The sequence below is a fragment of the Opisthorchis viverrini genome (genome assembly GCF_000715545.1).
Source record: "Opisthorchis viverrini unplaced genomic scaffold opera_v5_8, whole genome shotgun sequence".
Taxonomy (NCBI): domain Eukaryota; kingdom Metazoa; phylum Platyhelminthes; class Trematoda; order Opisthorchiida; family Opisthorchiidae; genus Opisthorchis; species Opisthorchis viverrini.
This window is the reverse complement of record NW_008751664.1, coordinates 4,076,355-4,094,128: the sequence shown is the minus strand read 5'-3', so window position 1 is coordinate 4,094,128 and position 17,774 is coordinate 4,076,355. Positions and strand designations below refer to the sequence as shown.

Sequence of the window (17,774 nt, the reverse complement as noted above, 5' to 3'; positions counted from 1 at the left end):
ACTTAGTTACGTCGGTGTTTGTTCGCTTTACCAATCATGACGCAGACCGAAATGCAGTCTGAACTTGTACATGTGTGCATCTGTGGGCCGGAACTAATATGCCAGCTTTCTTATTTGATGTCCTATTGAATTTGTGTTCGTTTAGAGGAAAAATTAAGCTCGTTAATTTAGGAGTTGGTCGACTTCCTGAATTTTCATAGCTATGCTTAATGAAACGTCAACAGTGTGATAATGTCAGCACAAAAATAGAGAACAACGAGCGTATTTCAGTGAGTAATCATCAATATTTTCAATCCAGCTAATCATCATGCACACAAAAGAAGAGAAGTGTAGGCTAGGGTACATAATCCGTCCTGCGTTTGGATGGCAAACTATTGGGATGAAGTTATCAATGCAAGACATACGATAGAAGACTCATCGAATGCTGTTGGAGAAATGAAGGCACGCACCCTTGAAAAGCAAAGTTTGATGAGATAGCTAAACGCTTGCAATGTTGGCGTAGTTGGAGAAACCTTAATGCAGAGCCCAACAGCTAATTCATCCGTAACCATGCCAAAAATACTGCAATTTCCGACATACATCTGTAGAGAATCTGATGATATTAAGACATGAAATAGGGTAGCCTGCTTTAACCTACAGAAGGCTTGATTGTAGGATCTGCATCCTGCCGTGGAAGATGCCGTCAACTGTCACCTACTATTATCCACCGTCACGGTAAGTTGGTGAAACGAAATAACGCAATTTTGCCAATCATATATCCCTTACAGAAAGACCAAGTTTAACTCTTCTAAACCAAAGTCATACAAATTTTTGGAGAGGGGTAGTTCCTTAAAAGAGATTCTCCGTCGTCCGCTAAATCTAGCCAGAGAGGAATATGGTTACATGAGAAAACATCACTGAACAATCGTAATTAGGACTTGGTCTGGATATCAGCTATTCAAATTCTTTAAGCCACAAATATAACTCGTTGATTAATTGAAAAATCAGTTCCTTTGATCTATCATTTCATGTGATCACGAAGTAACTACACTGATGGTCATCAAGTATGTGTCCGTGAACTCTCGCCGGGGAATGGACACTTTGTGATACTTTCTGATGTCTCTTGTTTTTTATTGAACCGTGTTGTCTAATATGACGGATATAATGCGCACTCATATTGAGTCCATTACATACAGCAAATGAGCTACTCTTCATTCGGGAACTGCAAGCGTTCAGCTGTGCACTTGAGTATGGACATTGAGTACGGAGGACTGAGAACAAGACTGAATACTGGGCAGGGAGTGTAATCTATCCATGAATTTTGTACATCTCGCAGCGATATCTCCAAGAGAGTCTGCACTTACGAGGTCCGGTTGGACGTAGGTAACTTCGGTGTGAAAAGTCAGCGAAATATTCTTTGAAATATCTTTAGATACCCTTTCTCCTCATCCCTCAGAGTGCATCCGTCCATAAAAATCATGACAATAAATGCAACCGCACCAGTTCCAGCCACCAAGGATTTTCTGAATTAAACTGTTTAACCTGGCGTGCCAAAGCAAACCAAATAATTGCGATGAAAAAATATGTGACATCTGATAAGTGGGGATTAGGCTCAGAAAACTTATGGCGTAGGCATACATGTGCTTTGGATAGGCTAGATACTGTGGTTATATATATATATATATATATATATATATGTGTATATATATATATATCTGATGGCTACTGTTTTGTTTGACGATATGGTATGATGGTCCAACAAAATGCACCTGGGTATAGATGGTTATGATGAACATGGTATTTTAAGGGCTAACATCTTCCGTACTTCACCAGGAGGAAACGAATCCACCCCATTCACAAATAGTTCAAAGAGAAAAGCACTCGATACACTGCAGTCGACAGGGCACGAAAACAAAATAAAGCACCCTCGAACGAGAAAACCTTTCAGACCAGACTTCAACCAAGGGAAAGTAGGCATCCAGCGACCCAAAGACCATATTTCTAGATCCTCGAAATGATTAACGAAGCAACAGAGCTGTGACTTTTGGGTAACCCATGCCTTTCCCGCTGATTATCTTGGTTGACGACAATAGCACTGCAAATACACAATCTTGCACTGCCAATGGGTTCGATCAATAGTTAAGATTCATGCTGTCACATCGAAGAAATGCGTCCTGGGAAAACGAGGTCAACGATTATGGTAACTTCACAATCAAGACAAGCACCTCTGAAGTGTGAACACGCACCTAGAAATCTGAATAGTATTCTGCGTGAGTCTAATGTATGCTACCATCCCTGAGGTTGAAATAAAGGGCCTCTGCCTTCAGTATTACTTGTACTGCACCAGCACGCACTATGCTCTAAACCCAAGATTTCGTCTCCCATCGGTATCCGTTAACGGTTTACGCTCCGTTATACCTTCGTTCACAGATGTCTATAATCCATTGACCAAATGAGCTTTCTACAAGTGACGGCAATGGTATCGTAGCAGGCAACCGAGGTCAATTCTTAAGGTCAAAAGAAAAGTGGTACCAGAAGTTGGTTTTACCCTTGTTGCTTCGTCCTAACTACTGTGCTCTTATCAGATCAGTCGTGGTTTCGACGAACCCATTTGATCCTTATTCCAACGAAAGGTACAACTTCATCAAACAATAATATGGGGATAAAAAAATGTCGAAATGTGGTGATGTGAAATATGAATATGAAACGATGAACAAATTTCTTGGTGAATTTAAGTACGAAAACAATATAGTTGAGAATTCGGGTTATTTGGTCTCATGAAGAGAGTCTCACAAAGAGACTGGAAATTATCGTGGTGTGGCAGTCTGCGTACCTCGGCGATCCATTGAGTTATAGTGGGGGTTGCCTGCGCAATGTCTGACAAACACAGTCTCCTGGTCCCCCAGGTTGGGGGTTGGAACATGTGGCGTCTTGTTCTGTAGAAATGCTAATGCATTTGGATTTACCGCCAAACACTGCTGCCTTGCGGTTAGGCTTTTGAGCCAAAGGCTTTGGTTAAGAACCCTAATCATCCTCCTGTCTAGGTGTGGGCACCCTGACAGTATTCTAGCCCACATACAATCATGGACTACACATATAAAAATAAACACATGCTACATCGGCCGTCACGTGGTGCCGTCAGACGGATCGACTTACTAGCTGTATACAGCAGGGCGGGTAAGCCAAAACAGGCTATTGCTGACGCCTCCCTTCATTCTCTTTCACAGACCTTTTCTTCCCCCTCACATGGTACTACCATATTCGGTTTGCGCTGAGCCACGAATGCGATGAGTAAGTAATGATGACGTATGACGACGTAGAATGATCACCGAATCCGAACACACTGAACCCTATTCAAAGTGCGATAGTGGAGCCAACAGCAAAAGACGCATCTGTCTATGAAAATCGATCAGAAGACCGGCAATACGTTGTGAAAATTCCATGGCTTGGTAGCCGTTAATTCAACACCTGGCGGTGCAACGGTTTCATTTGACTGGATTTCACCGACTGGATGTACTGGGAAGAAACGACTTGTTTCATTAAGTTCACACCCAGAGTAAAAAAAGGTTATCGGGCAGTTGAACACAATGTGCACGACGCAGCGCGCCTCTGTGAGTGACATCGGCAAGCGGCCTGTGGCGAAGTGATGCGTTTCAGATATTTCTTATCACACACCGGGGATGTTGAAAACACTCGTTTACCTTTGGGATGACTGAATTTTTATATTTAGATAAAATAGCACGGGTAGAGTTATTTGGTCTCGATATTAAATCCCATAATAGTTGATCAGATGGTTGTCGATTTGTTCATCAGGGCTCACACTGACGACGGTGAAGAGACCTTTGCAAGCTAATTGCCAAGCTCGGGAAATGGATCAACAGTCATCTGATCGGTGATTTGATGAAATATTGGTAGCTCGGGTGAGTTTATTGGTTGTTGATCAGGTGGCTGTTGATCTGTTCACCGAGCTTGGCAATTGGCTTGCAAACGTTTCGTCACCATACGAGACATCATCAGTGCGCAGTTGGGTGGGTACTTCTTCTTTGCCTGCGTGTGTTTATATAGCAGTCAAAGGCCATCTGTTATCTTCTGACGTGATTGGCTACCTGAAGTGTAACGAGTCTAGTGAATCTATTGGTCCGTTTGTGATCCTTGTTGCGTTGTGGTCTGTGTTCCTTTGTGTTGATTGGTTATCCCAACGGCTTCTAATTTTAGTAGCTTGTTCTCTCTGGCTTTGATTCGCATTGCGTTGTGGTCTGCCGTTCTCGAGTTTGATTGGTTGCTTGTACCGCCCTATTTCCGGACACATCTATTGGATTGGAGGAGGCGCCCAATCAAAGCACCAAATCAACCGGCGGACGCAGGGACATTAACCGCCACGCTAAAACTGTACCTAGTAGATAGTCAAACGTCAGAACTAAATATTTTCGTAATGATTGTCTCAGATATACACTATGGTTTCACACTACCTAGATGCAATTGCAGTATATCTAGGGATTGATCGTGTAAACGATGAGATTTGGTCAGCGTAGTAAGATGCACCGAATGAATGTCATTAGGTCGTAATTCTGACGAATAGTTAGAATGCAATTTTTATGGGAATTGGTGGAATCATTCACTATGGCACGAAACCGTAAATCGTTTTGGGAGTGGCTGCTATAGAAAGCTGATGGGAAACGCCTACTGTGAACTCCCTTCTTGAATGAAACTGTCAGACGTAAGGAATATCACCATTGAATGAAAAGCTTGTCGTGTCCTTAAGACGTAGTTGTTCTGTCCACTTGAACACCACCTGACAACCATGTGGCATTTGAGAGTTCGCCCTGTCAAAGAAGCCAGTCTACGCTGAAGAGCCGAGATGCACTTTACTTTTGTTCCATCCTTATTTGGAAACACTAGCAATGTGCATCTGACAGAACCCGGAGGGTTCCGAGCCCATGACACTCCGACTAGTGCTTGAACACTGAAACGTTAGGCAACGAGCGGCTGGACAGTTGTATGATTGGCTCTCAACATCACCCATGCATCATTTATCCTCCGACAGCTGTTTGCATGTGAAGACAGCCACATCATTGTACACAACTTTGAAAGGCAGATCAAAGCAGGTGACGAAGACAAATAATTCGGTAGGCGAGACTTAAAAGCAAGCAGCTCTGGCGAGTAGGAGCAAATGAGATAAACTCCGGAGTCAAAGGTCACGAGGATAGCTCCGCTCAAGATATATTCATATCTTTTTTGATGTCTGAAGTGTTACCTTTGTTGTTAAAAATTCCAGAGGTTTATAAGGGACCAAAACGCAGGGACGTAGTCTCATGAAATCACACGGCACGTAACGTACTAATCATGAAGTTACTGAAAACTTTTCGACATGACACGACTTCAACGAATATGTCTGATCTGCACACCCAATTTGGTTGACCAGATACTTTACTGAACAAAGATCTCTGGAATCTAAGTTTTCATTCACGTTTACCATAAGCCACAAGATGCACAACTAAAAGAACGGAAAGGGCAAATCAACTACGTCGATATAAGCGTACAATACTTCGCCGGAAAAGTTGCTCGCTGAGTCATGTATTTCTGTAGCAAACCAACCAATCAACCTTCTCCCCCATGCAATACTTTCCTGTAAGAATAGAATAACAGAGTGATTCACACCCAGAGATGTCGATGTTGGACAACCTGTTCACGGGTTTGGCCGAAGCACAAGCAGTCTCAACCGATGAACCCTGAATCTGCAAGAATTCGCGCCATGATTCCTCAACACATTGGCTCACGAAACGAATCTAGATGGTAGGCAACATCAGCACCGCTAAATAAGCACCAAGTACTAGGATGCCAATCGGGATATAAAAGCATGGGAAATGACATGGACAACGTTTTGCGAATCAGATTTCTGGTTTTCTCATAGCTGGATGAAACCCCGACCGGATTTCCACTAAAGTCTAGCAAACGGAAGGCGCCTGAAGCTTGGGCATAACACATAACACATAACACTAGCAACGAAAGAGCACTTTGAATTCGTACAGCCGGGGATCAGCAGGGTTTACGATGGGATTGGGACGATTAAACGTGGAGGTTGATGAAGAGCGAGCAGAACTTATCACCAATGAAAAACTCACTTTCTTCCTGGTGGGTAACGGACCATTCTCGGCGGCAACATCGTTTGTCGTGGGTGTTGAGTTAGGAGGAGCTAAATGATGTAGAAACAAAGTTCAGGTAGACAGATGGACCATACAAAGATCAAAAGCGCAAAGTAAACAGGAGCCTACAGATTATAAGGGAATTCCAAGCTTATTCCCCACAACAGTCCATATTCAACGTCCATCATATACAACTGTCCACACAATGAAACGACAGATAATTGCAATTAAACAATTTTTTCGTTTTATTGAGTAAATTTCCAGGAGACAGTTTTTTCCAACATGTCCACCAGACCTCTCTCCAAATAGTTCCCTCCAGAGGGAGAGGCTAGATGGAACATCGATAAGCGTTTGAAGTCATAATTACGTTTTTCAGGTCCCTCAAGTCGTTGTAACAGAGCAACTCTGTGGAATCAGCAATCCTTTCATCCGTCAAGGTCCAGATGGGTGTGTGGAACTCAGCTGGGAATTTCCTGTCACCTGCTTGCGGCCACTACAGCCTGGTTAATCCCCATAGGCGTTGAGACTTCTCCCCCCTACTTCGATGGTAAACTTGGTTAGGTATGCTAGCCTGAAACTAATTATGCGGGCGGTGTCCGTTATCAGGTATTCTTCTCACAGAAAAGTTCGTCTTTGAGTTACGTGTGATCATTGTTGGAATATGCTACAACCAGAGCATTGCGGGAGCCATCCCTCTCAAAGAGATTCAGTATTTGCCAACCATTGTTGTGAATTATATTCTATTCCAAGAGAATCCACAGCATGCAACCCTTATGCTATCCGACCCGAACGGCATATCAAGAGGCAGAGTTAGCTTGAGGGGACCTTTAATGGAGACAAAGTAAGATTGGTACAGTTGTATTTACAGAATGACCACAGAATTTCCACAAGGTCATGCTAGAATCTTCGTGCTGGGATCAGAAGTACCCAAGCAAAAAGGCTCGATTCCGACCAGCACACATCCTGACCGATAACGGCGTTTCCCTTAGTCCATAGCTAATTCGGGACAACCCCCAACAAGCGACGTGAGGTTCAACTATTTCGAGCGGCACGCTTCCAAGCAGTAGATGTTTTCGCCACTCAGAGATGAATAGCCGCCTACCTTGAAGATATCCAAATGTTTCCTCGTGACGGGGCTGACCAGATGGACCGTACCACACGCCTGACCCACCACAATACTGTGATTTTTATCGTATCAAGCCGCTGTAGGCCGCTTTTGTGTGTGAGAAAATTTCACTTAGGCTGTCCAAGCGAGTGATGCGAGCTTAAATCCTGAAAATCCACCTACAAGTTATCCCAAATTGCTCAACGCGCTTTAAACGTCGGTGACGCTATCTCGTTGGGAACCACCGACAGGCAAATCAATTGATCGACACGACCAGGACAGTTACTGGGTCGTCGTTCGAGGTGTTGGTCAAGCGTGGTCCGCCTGTTCAGACCTGATAATTCAGATGCACACAGCGTGCACTGATGATGTATCGGCAAAACGCTCGCCTTGCTTGTCAGATGTCCGGAGTTCAGACTCCGGCACAATCAAGGAGGTGCACCGCTGATGAGTTTTAATAAAAGCGGAACTCGAGTCCAGTTATACTTCATTTTGGTGTAGACTCACCAAAATAATTCTACCAGGATAGGAGGACCACTGTTCAAACGAGAATGATGTGACAAGAATTCTACAGATCCTGCAAACACCTGCAACTGAAGTAAATAACCCAGAAATTCGTTACCATTGCATCAAGGTGGCATGCCTGAAGAACCAATGTCACGGCCCGTGAATGGGAATTACTGGTTTCTGCGTGATCCAAGCGAACTTGAATAGGACTCACAAATCGAGAACCTCCATCAAGGTTGGTTCGAATGCAACAATGAAAAAAGATATCCCGTAGTCTTGTGTCCTACAAGCCCCATTAGCTTCACTCCATCGTGTAGTTGTGATGTGATCTGACGAATGTTATTGTGCATGTATTCTAAGTCTAAATCTGCGTCCAAACTGAGTTAAGCTCTATCTAGTGACATGAAATGTGGTGTAACGGCGTGTCAGCAGAACTTATTCCACCAGTCACTTGACATGAAAGTCGACTAACGCTCTCCCTTGGAAAGAAAATCAGACACTCGAGGAACCAGAAGAGACTTCTGCAGCTCATAGGGATACCTCTTCTCGAGGGAGGAGATTGCAATGGAAAAATCTGTACCACCAAAATCGTTCCGCTTATGAGGGTTTCTTTGTAGGATGAGGTATGGTGCGCAAAATACTGCACTTTCACCTACATCTGACGCCGATGTATCTGCTCGAGGTAGCACACCAAGGGAATACTAGTGAACAGGGCTGTAAGCCGGAAGCCGCACTAATCAATAAGCTTCTTCTCTCACAATGAGTCGTCAAAAGGTGACCCTCGCCTTCAGCAAAAGTCACCAAAACAAAGTACTTGTACGGTTCGAAAACCACTCCAAAAATATTCCGGAACAAACACAAAGACTAGATTAAGAATTGTACATAAAATAGTTCATCAGACGGCGGAATTTGATGGAAATGACACGCATATGGGTAAAAATGTACGGTGTTATTGGGAACCATTTTGGGTATTTGAAATTCTGGACCATTTCGCCTCAAAATCTGCAAACAATTATTTAGAATACTTTGAAAGTGTCCGGGCAACATCATAGGGGACGCTTCTGTGCACTACCTAATCCAGTTCCTCAACTCTGGGCCATCGTACTATAGGATGGATGGCTACTTCAAAAGTTGACGGCAGACATCAAAAGCCGAATCCTAGTGAAGTGAGCGGGGAACCGCTTGCTAGAATGTCACTCTCGCATGTCTACAAATGGCAACTGAACGCACTCGGGATGCATCAGTAGAGGCACTGTCCCATAAACGAAGGTAAATTTTCAAAAACCCACAAACAATCCTTTGTGTTCATTTTTGCGCAGCAACCGCGTGTGAAGTTTCGATTGTCCGAATGAATGTATGAGCTTGTATGTAAGTCGGCCAACAGAACCACCGGGCTTGTATGTATGATTTGAAATCAACATTTGTTTCACTGGTCTTATGTTGTTATGCAAACCATTGTTGTTATGAATAGCCATTGGACAGCTGGGTAAGTCGAGATGTTCCACATTACAGTCGCGTACGTTTCCTGTTAATTTCCATAGAAAAGGGAAGTGTCCATATGGTCGAAGTTGTCTTCAAGCTTTGAAATCAGGCTGATTCTGCAGACTCTTAGTGCTGCTGTCTGACGTGACTATGAGGAAACCGACGGTAAGGACACGTTAATCAATGATTGGGATGGTAAAGTAAATCCATATGTGTTGAAGAATGTTCGTCTGCCCCGGAATATCTGATCTGCGGAGTCAAGGGTGTACGCAAAAAAAATTGTCGTGTCCATATGATTCGACACCAGCCAGTTTTTTGCTGCGACCTTCCACATACTGTTACCGATAAAACAGCTGATCCGTCGTACGTTTCATTTGTGACCGCATATTTCGGAAGTTGATAGAAATGACTGACGGATGGAAAAAGTTCAATGTGCAAGTGCACAAGTCTCTTAAAAGCCCTGACGAAATAGTAGTCTGAAAAGAGCACTCACGACTGGCGCTGGACGATGTAATTTTGTCGATCTTGCTGACAGTCAGTCAGTCAACCAACCATCCAATCTATCGATTAATCACTCAGCCAAGCAATTAATCAACCAACTGACCAACCAATAAACCACCCAGCCAATCTATCTACTCATGCATACCTAACAGCTTCAAAAAAAATGCAAGATGATTTTGCTTTAGTTGTGCCTTCTGAATCATATGATTCTGTATATTTCTAGAACGGATGGGTGTGTTTACAGTTAGTGCAAAAATATCGGAATTTAACAGAGTTGTGTGTGTACACAGCATCGCGATATCGTTTACATCATGGTAAGTGTTAGTGTGCAGATTAGTTGCTGCATGTGGTGACGTTAGGTTCGGCAGTTTGCAAATGTTCAAACGAATGTGAATCCTATGAGAATGCGTAACATTTCGGTTTATCAGGCATAGACTATGTACCACAGGTAAATTGGTCCCGGCTGGTACAGTTTCGGTAACCAGAAAATGGGAAAGTTTGGGAGAGATAGCATAGTATTAGAGGTGATGACATGATCAGGCAGTTTGGGAATGCCGTAGCAAGCCTAGCCACGTGGATGTGCGCAGCTCGTGAACACACATAACTAAACTAAATATGACTCGTCTGACGTCAGTGTGCTCCAAACCACAACGGAAGTGCCAGTGAGTCATCAATTTCTTTTCCTGGCTCTACTGTCATGCATGATAGGAGTACGAGTAGCTACCTGGCTAACTAATGGTGGTGACATTCGACCCGGAAAACACACCCGAAAATAAGATTTTCAAAAGGGTAAGAATTAACAGGGACGCTAGTGACTCTGTGCCATTTCTAATAGTACCCAATTACTAGCAGTTATGGTCTTCTACGCCTCATTCACGCAACAAAGAATATCTACAGGAAGTCCGCCTGATGGTTCAGTTCCTCATTCACGTTGAAGGTTAGTCACACCACCGACGCTCAGTTCGACGACGACCTGAACTATTTTTGTAGTCTTTCCTGCTCCATCCCCACATGGCCCACAGCCAGCGAAGACTCTGCCATGACCAATATCCGTCGCCGGATCTCCGAACACAAAGCTACTATTTCGTCGCGAAGGTCAGGCTTGTGTGTTGATCCTGAGGGTTATGCTAACTGTAATACCTTTCCTTGGAGTTCACCCTTGTCGTAAATGCCAACGGCGATCAGACAGACAGAGGCGAGAATTCATAGTATGAATAATCATATTATGAGGCGGCTTGGGGTGAAGTCATACTGTTAGCTGCGGCAGTAGAGCGAGGACAGTTAGGTGTTAAATCCAGACAACTAGAATTTCGATACTTATGGAGGCCGCGATGCTGCCACCCCCGGAAGAAGACGGGTTAGAAAAACTCGGCTCGAAAAACGGCATAATCTGATCACTCAACGACTGAATTTGGCTGTCGAACCATCAACCGATTTGGTCGAAATAGTTCTAGAAGCAAAGAGTTCTAGATGACTCAGAACTCACCTGCTATGCGCAGCAATATTAAAAGGGAGACACACGCGTTGCTGTTCACGTCCCCAGGCTAGGCCAGCCCCTGATATCTAAAAGGGTCCCACTTAGTATTGTTAGCTTCTAACAGGCATTCATACGAAACTCCTAACACCAACTGTGTTGCTGATTGGGCCACGACGTTGAAAATTCGACGGGATTGCTTGAAACCAGCTAAGAAGCGAACCAACCTTCAAAGCCGCGACTAAGTGCGAAGGTGCCTTTTTGCCGAATTTTACTCGACAAATTAAACTTGGAGTCTAAAACATCTCAATTTTACTGAAGAAAGAGAGCGATGAGCCTGAACAGCGGTCAGTAGTTGTTATGAATGATTCTGAAAACGGTGGTATTGAGCGAGACAAGAGTGGGTGAACAGGAGAAAATCTTTGTAGCTGGAACCGGATGCAACTTCTATCGGACAAAGTTCTCACTCAAGGCGAACGCAGTGTAAGGATAGCTGGGGATCCAAACTACACCAATCCAAGAAATATAACAATTCGGATTCGAATCGGAAGATGCACGTACGCGTCAACAACGCCTCGTACTGAAGGCGAATGGGGCACTCAGTTTTAAAACGCCATCCAATCGATACACCCCAGAATCAGCTCTACCCAACTGGAAATCTGGATGCTCGATTTCGTCAAGAAAATACTAAGACCCTCTAAAAATAAACTGATAAACGATACAGGTCAGCATCTTTTGTCCGCATGTGCAGCTGTGGGGTCATTCGAGAACATCCTTATTGACCCCATCACTGTCCGACAAGGAGACTTCGAAGACATTCTCCTTACCAAAATTGATGTGTGTTGCTGAATTCACCACGGAATATTCCATGGTACAAGTAAAGGTGCACGTTAATTTGAGAAAACTACATCATTACGGAACAAAACAACAATCCAGGAAGCTGGGTATCGAAAAACTGAAAGACTCAACAAGTGTGACGACATTGTAGGTGTTATTCAAGAGACTGTCGGAACCAACTCTAAGGGGGCTCAGTGAACGAACGATGGACTGTAAACAAAACACATGCGTGAAGCTGCAAAGAAGCCACCATCATGATCATTGTCATCTGTAATAACCACGCAGTTGTCGTACAGTGGTTGTAGCCGCCGCACTTTCGTTCACCGATGATTCGGGGAGGTGGGGTAGGTAGCTGCGCATTGGAGGTGGGAACCGATAAATTAGTGCGTGAATACAGCACTGTAGGTGGACTGTTAAGTGGGGGGATTGGGAAGGGATCTATGCATTGAAGACAATAGCTTGGATGCATGGGCGCCACTGAGGGCGCGACTGGGCCATGTTTGACAATGTCTCCAACCGTTGATGTGGCCCGTCTCGGGGTCCCCATCCAGGAAGACGGCAATGACCAGTGCAGCTGAATTTGCTGGTAATGGCTTTTATACTTCGCTGCCAAGTCATTGTTTGACCGCCTCTGGTTCGTTTCTACGCTTCACGTGGTTGAGCGAAAAGAGCCCTTTGAAGGAGTCGGTCGACTGGTATACGCAACACGTGGCCAAACCAGCGCGACCTATGCAGTGTGAACAGTTCATCTATCGATGGTGAGTTATTTCTCCCGAATACCATTCAACGTACTTCAGCATTGCTGGTCCGGTGTTCCCACCAAATTCGGGCAATGTTCAGAAGACACTGATGGTCAAACACTGAAAGTCTTTTGATGTCCTCGGCGCGCAGCGGCCAGGTTTCTGATCCGCATATTACTCCATATTACTCCATATTACTATGGAGCGCACCGCAGCATTGTAAACTCAAGCCTTGACAGATAAGCTGATGCCACAGGAAAGCAGGTTCACAAAAGCTGCACTGGCCCTCCAGATCCGGATGCTGCAAAGCTATCTAGCATGAATAAATAAGCGCGAAAAGATTGGCTTGTAGGTGATGATTTCGACCGTGTTCGAGCTGGAGCGAGAAAATTTCGGTATGTACCGAGAAATCGTAAAGCTCATCTGCCACAGAATTTCGAACGTTTGCCAGTACTGAAGATCTAGTGGTAGATGAATGCCATATAGCAGTGCACAGACCACCGTCGTCATTTTCACAAAGGGCTCTCTGGGGCAACTGAAGAAGTATATGGATCCAAAACGCAATGTCTGTAACTTCTCCAAGACATCTATTACCATTCATTACGCACAAAAAATGAAAAACAGTCACTTTCCAACACTGCTCCACTGCTTTTCAAAATCGAATGGGGTCAAATAAACCGAGTGCCACAACAGAAAACCACAAGGATTATCCTCCAAAGTTAACTGCACTTGTCAGGCCATATGAAACGCCTGTCATCGGATATGAAGCATCTTCAGATCTCTGACTACCGGTGTCTCAAATCCATAGTTGGGATCGGCTGAAACCAGTGAATTCGCAATGAGGCGAGCAGAAAACGCGCCTTAGGCGAACAAGACGATAATTCACTCAAAGAATGCATCCTGCACTGAAAGCTAGGGTGGTTGGGTCAGTGTTGTCCCTTCCGAGTTAGCAAACACCGAGAAGCGGCGGAAACCTAGTGATGGACAGAACACGACATGGCGGAAGGGAATGAAGGATGTTAAGAAAATTCTGGGACCTGTTCGTGCTGTTTTCTTTCTGTGCTTCACCGGAGGCACTGAACGGTAGGCAGCTAACCGATTTCAGTAGCATTCATGCTGTCATTTTCTATCCAAATNAACAGTCACTTTCCAACACTGCTCCACTGCTTTTCAAAACCGAATGGGATCAAATAAACCGAGTGCCACAACAGAAAAGCACAAGGACTATCCTCCAAAGTTAGCTGCGCTTGTCAGACCATATGAAACGCCTGTCATCGGATATGAAACATCTTCAGATCTCTGACTACCGGTGTCTCAAACCCATAGTTGGGATCGGCTGAAACCAGTGAATTCGCAGTGAGGCGACCAGAAAACGCGCTTTAGGTGAACAAGACGATGATTCACTCAAAGAATGAATCCTGCACTGAAAGCTAGGGTGGTTGGGTCAGTGTTTTCCCTTGCGAGTTAGCAAACACTGAGAAGCGGCGGAAACCTAGTGATGGACAGAACACGACATGGCGGAAGGGAATGAAGGATGTTAAGAAAATTCTGGAACCTGTTCGTGCTGTTTCCTTCCTGTGCTTCACCGGAGGCACTGAATGGTAGGCAGCTAACCGATTTCAGTGGCATTCATGCTGTCATTTTCTATCCAAATTATCTGACTGTGCGTGGGAAGTGTAAGCATCTCAGATGTATGTGGTGCACTAGCCCTATGTTCCTCCCCTGTCCCGTTTTTATTCTCTCTATTATAAGGCTTTACTCAAACAAAATGACATCTATCGTGCAATATGTGCAGGTGTAGCTCGTTTCAATACTCAACGTCTCGGTACTTGAACATAAAATGTCCATTCGGGTTGAAGGTAACAACACCAACGCCGTTAAACTTATAAAGCTGCTCAGCCTGTGGACGTATCTGCATCAGCTAAATTGAACTTTCGACACACCAGTGTTCCAGTACAAATCAATCGCGAGCCCAAACGGATAAGTCGAGGTAAGCTTGTTTCAGCATCTGATAGATGAAACTATGCCGCTTTCGCAGTTAGACCATTTGTTTGACCACGACAATCGAAATGGTTCTTTCTGGGCAGTCCCCAGAGGATAGGATCGTACGGTATTTTGCAGAGATGTACGGCAGTGTACTGAAACATAAAGGACTTAACAGATGACATCAGCAACCCACTGCCTGATGTAATGATAGAGCTCAGTGTGATGTCATGCTTGGGCTGCCAAAGAGCTTTGCAAGTTTGCCTACGGACCTAGTCACTTTAAGTTTACAACGGATTCACAGGCTCACCTGCAGTAGCACGATTGAATCTGCGCAAAAAATCGTTCAGCTGTAACATTCTCTCGGTTCCTAGGTACCATAACGCCCGAAGGGATCACGAGGACTGGGATACTGCCAGATTAACCAAGTCTAGACAGGAGAAGTCGAGATCCAAAGGTCGGGTTGGAGCCACGGGCCTTCCGGTCAGTAAATTCGCGCTCTAACAACTTGGCCATCGCTGCGCAAAGCATTTCTGTTACCATAATTATGCGCAGGCGTCCGCGGTCAATAAACTGTTGACGGGCAAATCCGCATCAAGGACCAGCCAACAACGTTTGCATCGATGCCAAAAGAATGAAGATAAAATTACTGTTCAGCTGCGACGCCCTTTCGGTCTCTAATTGCCATGCCACCCGAAGGACGTGAGGATTGAGATTCTCCGGTCGGTAGATTCGCGCGTGAACCACTGAACTGTCCCCAGCAGTCAGCAGGCACGCGAGATACTCTGTATGCAACCATGGTTAAATGCTGAAACCTGATGAGTATACGGCGCAGACAACAGCCAACCTTCACACCCACAAACGAGTACAACCCGGACTGACGCAACGTAGCGTGACATCCCGTCAACTCTGTGAGTAAAGATCAGCAAACGCTTTCCTCGTCTTCATGATACGGTAAGTCATTTTGCAAGTCGAAGCAGTCAGCGGCAATGCTAAATTCAAGGTCAATGAAGCAATCTAGAGTGGGTAGTCCATGAGAGTTAGAGTAGGTGTGGACAAAAGCTGATATACATTAGATTGTATATATCACTGACTCCCATGGAACTTGTGTTTGGGCATAAGCCGCACTGAGTGTACACAGGAGTACGTACTGTACGTACTGATCTGAGGGTTGTGCCTCAGTACGTGGAAGGGACATGTTGCTGTCCTGAAATTGAGTGGGATAAGTCATCAAATTCATGTGCATATCGCCAGGCAGTCGACAAAAGCGAAAATGAATAGCCATCGAGTGGAGAAAGGAAGAAACGGCATTCTAGTGGTTAAAATAACGTTGTATCGCAAATCCCGTCAGCGCAGACAAAAAGGTTATGGCTGCGTTCTGTACTCGCCCACAGCTCTTTCACGGTGCTGTCCTGGTGTCGTAGAAACCCCGTACTGAAAACGGAAATTGAATTTCTAGCCTGAAGCAAGGTGGCTACCGGTTTACAGGAAGTAAAATTGGCTTTTCTCAAGAGACGCGGTCAAATCAGCCGGAGTTTCAGAACTTTATTCCCCTTTTGCTGTCATCAGGACAATAGCGGTTAGACTGTATGTGGTTTCCGCGCGCACGTAAAAACATCTAGCGCACTTTGAATGGGTTATTAAGGTGCTCGAGGAATATTTCTTCATTTTTCCACAACCATAAACCATAACCAACAAAACAGTTAATAGCTTTTTCGTCCCCGAAGGATCCACTATCAGTGTGCACATTGAAGGGTTGAAGCGCGGTTTTTTAGGACTACAAGTCTAAATGTGCGGTCCACAAAACATGGTGGGTTATGGAAGAGGAGTGTCTTTAATTCATGAAATCCACGCAATGCTGATAAGACTCAGTACGTGCTAGACAGCTGTCTACCAATCGGCTGATTATCACCAGACAGAACATCTCAATTGTTACCACAGTTCCGAAAAGAAAAGCCCCGTGTCCTCCACTAGGTTTTGAAAATTTCCAAATGAATTTCCAAATGTAATTTTCCAAATGAAAGAGATTCTCGAAGAGAAAGTGTCAGTATTTTGAGAGCTAATAAAGAATGAAACCCGCGCACTTGCGTTTCGACTTACTTCCAGTCCACGTTAGATTAACTCGTGGTTGAGTGAGAGGATCGAGGTCCAGAACTTTTCCAAATGCTTCGTTGTTCTGTAAGTAGGAATGCTAGTAGGGAGCACGAGTTGAATAATAATTACCAACATACCCCAACAGTCCCAGCGACTGAAGCGGAACGCTCTAAAAGTTCGGGACTGAATTCCTCTAAATTGATGGTGTCCAAATCTGATATGGGAAGCGTGTCCTCCCACAAGATGGGACCAAGGAAAGTGGAATTCACGGTGGGTAATACGCCAGAGCATGGATAATCTAATTACGGAATGATATTGATGTGAAAGTAGAATACCACAGTCGTATAGGGCTTTGCTTTTCAGCTGCGCCGTCTTAGTGTCGAATAACTCCCGCAACCCGGAGCTATCCTCAAACATCATGGATCCAGCTAAATGGGGTCAAATAAGATGTTGCATCCAAAACACCAGAAGCACGGCTGTAAAATGAAACAGAAGTAGCGCATTTATCAATATGAACAGGTTATGAGTTGTGTGGTGCAAGACACACTTTTTAGGATTTTTGTTGCGGAACCGAAAAGAACAAACCGAAGCTATGAATGTGTTGTTGCCTGTCAGACATTGCCAGAGCAATGTTGCGAAATACGGATAGCCCGGGTGTGCTATCTGGGCGTTGGTTTGTTCGCCAGGGTTGACAACTGGACCGCATATCATATACATCATCGACAGCATGGTATCAGTTTTCAACACCGATGCTTCACTGCCGTACAACCATGACTAATTTGAAAGCCTTATTGTGAAGGAAATTATAAAGGTGGATGGGGGAGGGACTTAGAGCTAGCTTAACACAATCATTCCGAGGTGCCTACACCTCCAGACATTCACTCAGGCTATCTGGACAGAAACTGACAACAAGAACGCCACTGACATCG

General features: G+C 44.6%; 1 protein-coding gene across 1 annotated transcript in view; it reads right to left on the bottom strand.

Annotated features, from left to right (window-relative positions):
- Nucleotides 1-17,143, bottom strand: part of T265_12649 (hypothetical protein) — a gene marked incomplete at both ends in the record, with an annotated part of 33,765 nt that extends 16,622 nt beyond the window's left edge. Inside the window, 3 exons of the mRNA XM_009164731.1 lie at nt 6,102-6,172; nt 16,852-16,927; nt 16,983-17,143. Of these exons, the coding sequence (XP_009162995.1) occupies nt 6,102-6,172; nt 16,852-16,927; nt 16,983-17,141 (306 nt within the window). The remainder of the gene's footprint in view (nt 1-6,101; nt 6,173-16,851; nt 16,928-16,982) is intronic.
- Nucleotides 17,144-17,774: the final 631 nt, after the last annotated feature.